General features: G+C 29.5%; 1 protein-coding gene across 3 annotated transcripts; it reads left to right on the top strand.

Moving 5' to 3' along the window:
• The first annotated feature begins 4,872 nt into the window (after window positions 1–4,872).
• Window positions 4,873–8,878, top strand: LOC120082841 (delta(7)-sterol-C5(6)-desaturase-like). 3 transcript variants are annotated; one of them, XM_039038177.1, is made up of 4 exons: window positions 4,873–5,044; window positions 5,128–5,414; window positions 6,932–7,237; window positions 8,151–8,878. In XM_039038177.1, the coding sequence occupies exons 2-4, from the start codon at window positions 5,189–5,191 to the stop codon at window positions 8,441–8,443; spliced, it is 825 nt and encodes a 274-aa protein (XP_038894105.1). In that variant the 5' UTR covers window positions 4,873–5,044; window positions 5,128–5,188; the 3' UTR covers window positions 8,444–8,878. The 3 variants fall into 3 exon arrangements, with proteins under 3 accessions (XP_038894105.1, XP_038894107.1, XP_038894106.1); XM_039038179.1 differs by having other exon boundaries at window positions 4,876–5,025; XM_039038178.1 differs by having other exon boundaries at window positions 4,876–5,028.
• Window positions 8,879–9,454: the final 576 nt, after the last annotated feature.

Genomic DNA, 9,454 nt, shown 5'->3' with positions numbered 1-9,454 from the left:
GCTCTAAAAGTACTACCCATTACAATTAGGAAAAATGGTTATTTCTAACTTTTAAAATGGTCTCATTTACAAACTAACTTTTTTTAGCTAAAAAAATTATTTTTTCTAAACTCTTTCTTACTTTGTTAGATATTAATTTATAGTGATCCACATGGTAAAAAGATTATTGTGTCTTTCATCTATGTGCTTTCAATTTTACCATTACCTAACCTAACACCTTTTTTTTTTTTTTCTCGTTTAGATGGTCTTAAAAACGTGAGTTCCGATTCATTTACGGCAATTTCTTTTCTTTTCTTTTCTTTTTTCTTTTTTCTTTTTTTTTTTTTTTTTTTTTGTAAATTTGGATGGGTAAATTAAAAAAAAATTACCCTTTTGCATTCTTATTGGAATTTGAACTAAAAAATAGTAAATTTAAAATATATATATAAAGATTAAAACATAATTAAAACCTACAGTAAATTTAAAGATTATTTTGTATAAACTAAATAGATTCTATAGTGTGTTAAATTTATAGATTCTTGGTTTTGAGTTGAAAAAAACAATAATAAACAAATCTGACAAGAATTTCCCGTAACTGAAATTCTTCCCATAAGTGTTTTTTCTTTTTTTTTCCTCCTTTTTTAAATAACTTAAAGCAATTCCAATTTTCTTTAAAACTTAAACTTAAGTTGGTTAGTTTAAGTTAACCATCTCTAATTTCTTAACTCTAGTTTAAATTTTTTTAATCAATTCCAATTCCAATTTTTTTTTACTGTAAGTTAAAGTTAGTTTTCTTGAAAGAAAACTCACAGTTGGTTTATTTTTTGAAAATTATTTCAAATTGTAAAATTATTGAAAATATTTACGAGATATTGCAAAATTTTAGAACTATCATTGTCTATCCGTGTCTATCAGCGTCTATCATTTATAGTTCTAAAATTTTGCTATATTTTATAAATATTTTGATTCATTTTTCTATATTTAAATACGACCATTATTTTTTTATTACTTAAATCATGGGAGTTCCAAACCTAAGGGTGTTCCCATAAGAATTGGGTTAGTTTATGTTTTTTTTAAAAAAAAAAAAAAAAAACTATAGTTTTAAAAAAAAATCTTATAAAAATTTCTGGTAAGATTTGGAAAATTGGGAATTATTTTCACAGAAAATTCCTGTAAGATTTGTTTACAAGTTTATACAAAATAATCTTCAAACTTACAGTATGTTTTAATTATGTTTTAATCTTCATATATACCCTTTCTTTCTTACAAAAAAAATCTTAGAGGAAATTTCCATAAGAATTGGAAAAGTTAGGTTTTTTTTTTTTTTTTCAAAATAAAAAATTCACCTATTCGAATTTGCCAAAAGAAAAAAAAAAAAAAAAAAAAAGAAAGGAAGGAAAGAAAGAAAGAAAACTTACATTTTTCAGACCATCTAAACAACAAAATTTTAAAAATATATTGTGTTAGGTTAGGTGGACTTTATACACTAATAACCTATTTAAATAGGTCTAGTCTATGAAGCACATATATTTCATGTAAGGCAAAAAATTCGAATCATATACATATCAGATACCGATATTTCCAGATATGTATCTGACCAACGATTTGATATATCTATTTTTATGCTTACTTTTTTTAAGAAAAAAGATATGTACCTTCAATGTATCAGTATCCTCGTTTTTTAGAAATATATATTAAAATAATATATAAAAATGGCGTATCCTTCAACATATCCGTATCTTTTTTTAGAAATTGACGAATCGTCATATCCAATCGTATTTTAATCGTGTAGTCGTATCCGTGTCTGTGTTTCATAAGGTCTAATTACACTAATAGCCTAAGTCACCATTTTTTTTCCATGAATGGTTTAATAGGGTACCATATTTCATAAAAATAAGTTCAAACGTCATATACATTCCTACATAATTCTGACGATTTCGTTTTTGATATGAAACGTCACATATGGAAAATAATTTAAATATTAAAAAACAAAGAAAAATCATAAAAGGAAACTAAAGTGTCCTCTTCTATAAATTTAATTAAAAAAATAGAATTTATTTTTCTCTTCCATTATCTTTTTTTTTGTCCGAATGATCAATTCTGTAATCAGTTAGAATCGACAGGTCTTCAAATCGTTTATTGGAAGAAATTGAAACTCTTCTTATTGGATGATGACGTTTTTGGATGGATGTGGTGACCTCCAATGATTGTTCAATCAACATGTAAATACCACTAAAAGAAATGGCGTCATTCGATACTAATCTTCCATCATAGAGAAGATTTGCAGTTTTAAAGCAAAAGCTTTGTTGGTTTGTGGAAGCTTCAACTTGCATAAGCTTATCAGACAAAGACCAACCAACCCATATAATCTCCGCCACTGCTCACGATTCTGCCAGCAATGGACAGTTTCAATGCCATTGGAAGGCCCAATCTAATGATCACATGAAAGTCACATCTGCTGTAGTACATAACATATACGTGGTTTATATCCATATTTTGTTTTTAATTTCAAATATATATGGAAATATGAAGTATATATTTACAAAATAACTAAATATACATGTGTATATATATGACAAATTATGTAAAATATATATCTTTATAGGAACGAAACTAAAATTATAATATGGAGTATATATTATATATCAATCTTATATTTATACTTTTTCTAAATGCATTTGAAAATAATCCATAAAATAAGAAATAGGATTATCCATAAAATAATAGAAAGAATAATCCATCATCAAACGTAAAAATAAATTAAATAGGATTATACCTTAAATGAAAGTATGTAATGTCCTCTGAGTCATTCTCGCAAACAAAGAAAAAAAGAGATGGAATTAATTCAAGCCAGCAAATTAGCATATCATATTCCTTAATTTTAGGGATATATATTATATTTGTTAATAAATAAAATAAGAAATCAATCCATAATATATAGTGTAATTAATGATCATTCAAAAAATAAAATCTCTAAATAATTAATATTAATACGGTTTGAAATTTTTAATATTTTAATTGTAAAATAATGTAAAAAATTAATATGAGTGAGAATGTATCATAAGATTAAAATCATTAAAAAAAAAAGAAGGAAAAATCTAAGTTTAGAATATTTGTGAAATATTGCTTGTGAAGTAGATAAAACGAACTTTTTAATATGTGAGGTCTTCCAATTAAAATTTGAAAAGAAAGATGTTAGAAAAAATATTAGTTTTGTAAAATGAAAAGCCTTTTAAGTTAGAAATAAAAATTTCTCTACAATCACTCAAAAAGATAACTACGAAAGCCTATCTTTCCTAACTCAAGATAACTCCAAAAAAATAAAAAGGAGTAAACTTCTAATATTTAAAAAAAGAGAGGAAAAAGAAGAGTAGAAATATATCGTTTTTGTTTTGTTTTGTTTTTTTTTTTAAGGTTGGAAGGATATAAATATAACTTCTAAAAGCTAAGGAGTATTTTTGAAATAAGATATTAATATTTTTTTTCCATATATTAATGGTAATAGTATTTTTAATTTTTGTAATCAAAGTGTAAGGGTATTAATGAAATTTTTTTAAGTTGAAGTATATTTTTGAAATAAAGTACTAAATTTTCTATCCAAAAAATAGTAAGAGCATTATTTATTTATTTATTTGGAAAAAATACATTTTTGGTTCCTAGTTTTGAATTTAGTTTCCGTTTCAAAATATTACCCTTTTACTATTGAAATTTGAGTTTTGTTTCGATTTAATCCCTAGGTTTCAAAAATTGTACTTTTAATTTTATTTTTTTTTTCACTAAATACTCCCTTTCAATCTTTGACGCTAATGTGTATTAATTAGTTTTAAATAATTATGAAGTGATTTTTTTGTGACAATGAAAGATAGTAAAACTTAATTAATTATTATTCTTTTAATTCTTTTAAATTAATTAATAGATATTAACACTAAAGATTAAATGTGAACATATAATGAAAAATCGAGATTAAAAGTGTAAATCTTGAAACCTAAGGACTAAATTAAAACAAAACTCAAATCTAAGGGTAAAATTGTAACATTTGAAACACGAGGCCTAAAATAAAATCAAATTCAAATATTAAGGACTAAAATATAATATTTTGAAATCTATGAATGACGTGGAAATTAAACCCAAAACTTAAACAAAAAGTTTTTTTTTAACTTTTTTTATCATTTTATTATTATTATTTTAAGTTTGACGATACTAGTAAAAAGTTGTGATATTTTTAAAATAAAGTTGGTATTTCGATTTATCACTAATAAACGTGTATTGTGATCTATCGTAGTCTATCATTAGTAGATATTTGATATTTTATTATATTTATAAATAAGTCTATATATTTTCATTTATTTGAAAATTTCCTTTTATGTAATTTAACCTACCTGGCTACTTCTTTCTTTCTTTTCTTCTTCTTGTCACCGAAAATGACAGACTTTATTTGGGATTTTTCTGTTCTTTGTTTCTTTTCTTTTAATTTTTTTTGTTTTTTTATTTCCCCTAAATTTCTGTCTTTGTCATACACATATATGCGAGGATTTGACGTTAGCAGGTGGACTTTCTAACACTTGAGACTTGAAAGTGCCTATTTTTTATAGTTCTTTCGAAGTTTGACTAAAACTTTCTAAAAACAAAACTACCCATCGAAACAAAAAACAAAATGAACCTTTTAATTCCATTCATCTGAGATCACAACAAAACATAACATTGAAAAAAGTTTGAATTTGCAGTCAATTGTAAATCCCACATCCCCATTTTGTGTAATAATTGCAAATAGCTTAGGCCATGGCTGGCAGTGCCCACAGAGTGGCGCAACAGAAAAAAAAAAAAAAAAAAAAAAAAAAAACTCGAGCCCCAGAAAAGGAAAACCCCCAATTACCTTACCAATTAAAAAACATATTAAAAAAGATCCAAAAAAGTTGCAGTAGGCGTGTGAATTTTGAAGGGACAAAGCTTTGAAATGGAGGGTCGGCACAGGTTTGGTCTGGTCTGGTCTGGTCCGGTCCTACTGATTGGCAGAGTGTTGAAGAAGTGATCTTTCTCATCTATGGAGTAGTAAACCACTTTTTTGGTTATAAATTCTCACAACCCATTTCCATTTCCAACTCAGACTCTCTTTATTTTTACCCTTTTCTTCTTCTTTACCTCTTTCAGGTTGCTCTGCTTTTGATTTCACTGCTTTTTCTCTGTTTTCCGGTGGCTATTTTCGACGGCCATGGGCGGTGGGCCGCCGTATTTGGAGCTCTTTGTGGAGGAGACTGATTTCTACAACCGCATTGTTTTAGGAACCATTTTTCCAGCCTTTACTTTAGACCCATTTCCTCATATTGTTCAAACTTGGCTTCGAAACTGCATTGGTGGATTCTTAATTTACTTCTTTTCTGCCTTTCTTTGGTGCTTTTACATCTATTACTGGAAGCGCAATGTCTATATTCCTAAAGGTGTTTGCCTTTTCTTCTTCTTCTTTTTTTTTTTTCCCTTTGCTCTCCCTTTTGTGTGTGTGTGTGTTTTCTTTTTCCCTTTGTTGCTATTATCTCAACTGCTCCATCAATGAGTTCTAATTCTGGTTATTTGGGTTCTGTTATTTCTCTTAGTTCCTTGTTGGCTCCCTTTTTGATCTCTTAATATTTCACTGATTGTATAATGGATTTGTGTGCCATTGGGAAGAATCTGGATTTGGGTATTTTTTTTTTAACTAAGTTCAGCCATTACTTCCAGTATGATTTAGCTATATTCTTCAACTTCTTCTTTTTCTTTTTCTTTGCACGTGTGCATACTGCATGCTATATCTGATTCATTTTGGTTCTACTGATTCCTTCTGCTTTTGAATATTGAGGTGTTTTATTTGATTCATAATCCATGGGATTTGCAAAAAGAATTTGTCTTGAAGGCTCTGATTGAGATAAACTTAACATGGCTTTGATGAGGCTGTTTTTTCCTTTTGAGATGCTGGTGATTTTTGGCTTTTCCAGGATGGATGATTGATAGTATTTTTAAATCATCTATAGGTTCTTGTCAGATAGATTTCCTAAAAGGCCTGTTCTAATTTGTGCAAGCTGATGATTCTTCTTTCTCGTCTTTCATAGATTAATTGTTATGAAAAGAACTGTAATATAATATCCAACACTTAACCATAATAATTTAGACCTAGTGGATGATATGTTATGTTGGGATTCTTGTCTATAGGTTCTTCTCAGTGAGACTAAAAAAAGAGGATGTTTTATTTGTTGTTCAAATGAAAGATTCTTCTATGCATGAGCATAAATCATAAATATACAAAGAAAGGGCATAGTCTTTCCTTTAATAACATTTGTTAAGTCTTGGCTTACAATATCAGTCACACATATGATATTTGTGATTTAGATATTATTTTTAATATGTCGTCTCTGGGCAACCTTGACTAATTTCAAGAAACAACTCCCTATTTGTATACGTTTGGCGTTAATCAACTTGTGGGATGTTTTGGTAGGTGGCTATTTTGAACTAAATATTTTATGAATATAGAACTTGTTAGAATCGGTACACTATTGGATTGGAAAATTTCCTCGAGAGTAACTTTTTTCTAATTTGATACGTTTGTATGAATATTATATGCCTTTTTTTTTCGTGTCAGGATAATTTTGTTTAGTATCATAATCATTTAATCTAATAAGCTTTGAAACTTAGAAATTGTGTTGATCATCTACCTCGAATTTGCAATTTGATGATTTGATTCCTTATTCCCCAAAACTCATCAGCAGTTTAAGACGTCAGGCTTTTGAAAATTTACGTGCATCTTAATGGATAAAACTTGTCAATCATAGATTATATATTGGATTTGGATGAGGCTGTATGTAAGAATTCAAGTAACTTTTTTTAGACTTGCAATATCCTTCATGTCAAAACAAAGTTATATGATATGTATGTGTATGGCTGAATGCTTGTATAATTGTTTGACCTGCTGGACACTTTCTTGCAGATTCTATTCCATCTAATAAATCGATGCTCTTGCAAATCTTTGTAACAATCAAGGCCATGCCATTGTACTGCATCCTTCCAACTTTTTCTGAATACGTGGTTGAACATGATTGGACAAAATGCTATCCAAGGGTACTCGATGTCGGATGGCCTGCCTATGCATTCCATGTAATTACTTATCTTGCCTTTATAGAGTTTTCTATCTATTGGATGCATAGGGGGCTGCATGATATAAAGCCTCTTTACAAGTATCTTCATGCTAAACATCATATATACAACAAGAAAATTACTCTCTCTCCCTTCGCTGGTAAGTTCTTAATCTACTTTCTTAATTTTTGGCTTTGCTATCCATCTTGCCATTCATGATCAAATATACTTGTTTGAAAAGATTGCATGTCATACATCATTCTTGTTTGATTTACTTAAGATCTGTTCAACTTTCCATAAAAAGCCGAAATACGAACCAATCTCAATAAATCTATTTCACAAATTGTCTTTCACAGAAAACAAAGAAAAGAAATGAAATGAAAAAGTATACCAGCATTAAGTAGCTGTAGTTAGCTGGTGTTCAAACTAAAGGTGTTCGCAACACTTTTGTTTCCTTGAACCCAACTGAATTTCTGATCCATGCTAGTTGGAGAAATATATTAGCCTAGTGTGAACAATCCGGAGTGGCAACTTCCCTCCACAGGACTTACCAAGGTTACATCAACTTGGCTTTTGGTGTGAAGTGTATTATTTTGTCATACTATACATGTGCAGAAAATCCTTCTTTTTAATGGACTAAAATCGAAATAGAGGTTATTTTAGTGACTAAGACTAGATAATATTTCTGTAAAATGGTTATCCATTTTTGTGACGAAAACACAGTTTGTATGCATTGCTTCATTTAGGTAGAAACTTCGAGATTTGCTAATCTACTTGATGAGGTTATTGGAGAAATATGGTCATTGTTCTTATAGAAAAATTTTCATGCTCTTCAATTCCATTGTGATGAATAGAATTAAAGTTGACATATGACTATAGTTTGATTATGAAGTTTAAAATCCCAAAAGACACTGATGCTAAGCAAACTTCACTGGATTTTGAAGTAGTTGGGACATTGATCTGTCAAATTTCGCTGTTCCCTGTTTGCTTCTTCTCACTTCAGTACTAAAGTTCTTCCGACTCTTTCTTATTATTAGAAGATACTCTGGTGAACGGTTTTTCTGAATGGGCAGGTTTAGCATTTCACCCTATCGACGGGATATTGCAAGCAATACCTCATTTGTTTGCTCTATTTCTCATTCCAACCCACTTTAGAACACATATTGTGCTGCTATTCTTTGAGGTCATATGGACTACGAACATTCACGATTGCATCCACGCACGAATGTGGCCAGTTATGGGTGCTGGCTACCACACGATTCATCATACAAGATACCGATACAATTATGGCCATTACTCCATATGGATGGATTGGATGTTTGGGACACTTATTGATCCAATGGATACAGAAGGCAAGGGGTCATGATTGGTCATTGCTTTGACATCAACTGCTTACTCATTATGGCTTTTGATGGTTTTTTGTGTTTAATGTAAATCAAGTTAGTTATCGATGAGGTCAGGTCTTCTAGTATGTTACAGAATAAATTGTCCTTCCAGGGTAATTTGTGAAGCCATACATACCATCACATCAAACATTCAATTTCAGACTCCAGGAATCCACAGGGCCTGTGTGCTGCTGCTGCTAATGGTGACTGGTAAGTACAACTTGTGGAGGCATTAGTTATATATCTTTGTATATCATATTTAAATGAAAACTTGTGTGAAAAAGAAAAAAAAAATAGAGCAAATGACCATGTATGGGGAATGGACTTCATGATTTCCCTATCTTCAATTTATGCAAGTTTTTAAATGTAATTTTGTATGAAATCAGAAAAGGAAAAGCTAGTCATATTACTCTCAACTCAAACTCTCCCAAATTCCACTCTTAGCTTTATTGACTCGGGCTGTTTATCCCTTGTCTATTCTTTGAGTTGATGAAGTCTCTTCCTGTTTCATTACCTAAAAAAATGAAAAATGAAAAAAAGCAGCCGTAATCTTTTACTGCTTTTGAACTGTAAAGTACAAAAGTTTTTCATTCTCTCTTTTTCTCAAAGTACATAATATTAAAGAAATCACAAAATTAGGGCATTTTCTCCCTTGAGAAAACCTATTATATTAAACAATGAGGTTAGGGCCTCTAAAACCATGATTTGCTACAACTTTCTTCATCTGGGAAAAGCTTAGAACATATTTTTTACATGATTGTTCCCATTGCAAGCTTTCCATTGCAAGAGGGGAATCAACCATTACCAAAAGCAAGTAATACAACAGAGACATTGACTTGCTTTTTTTTTTTCTTTTCTTTTCTTTTTATTTTATCTTTTCAAGGCAATACACATTATTCAAAACAGTAAAGACCCTTCCACCTTCCTTTCAATGATAAAAGGTTGGTTTCAACAAAATAACGAGTGGTGCATGCAATCCTGACATTGAAAAA

Source organism: Benincasa hispida, chromosome 8 (genome assembly GCF_009727055.1).
Source record: "Benincasa hispida cultivar B227 chromosome 8, ASM972705v1, whole genome shotgun sequence".
Taxonomy (NCBI): Eukaryota; Viridiplantae; Streptophyta; class Magnoliopsida; order Cucurbitales; family Cucurbitaceae; genus Benincasa; species Benincasa hispida.
The sequence above is the reverse complement of the archived record's forward strand: the minus strand, read 5'-3'. Positions and strand labels throughout refer to the sequence as shown.

What these genes read in the sequence shown, in the direction of transcription:
- LOC120082841 (XM_039038177.1), top strand. Translation starts at nt 5,189, where the DNA reads ATGGGCGGTGGGCCGCCGTATTTGGAGCTCTTTGTGGAGGAGACTGAT. An exon ending in CAATGTCTATATTCCTAAAG is followed by an intron (nt 5,415 to 6,931) that starts GTGTTTGCCTTT and finishes ACTTTCTTGCAG; the next exon opens with ATTCTATTCCATCTAATAAA. An exon ending in TACTCTCTCTCCCTTCGCTG is followed by an intron (nt 7,238 to 8,150) that starts GTAAGTTCTTAA and finishes CTGAATGGGCAG; the next exon opens with GTTTAGCATTTCACCCTATC.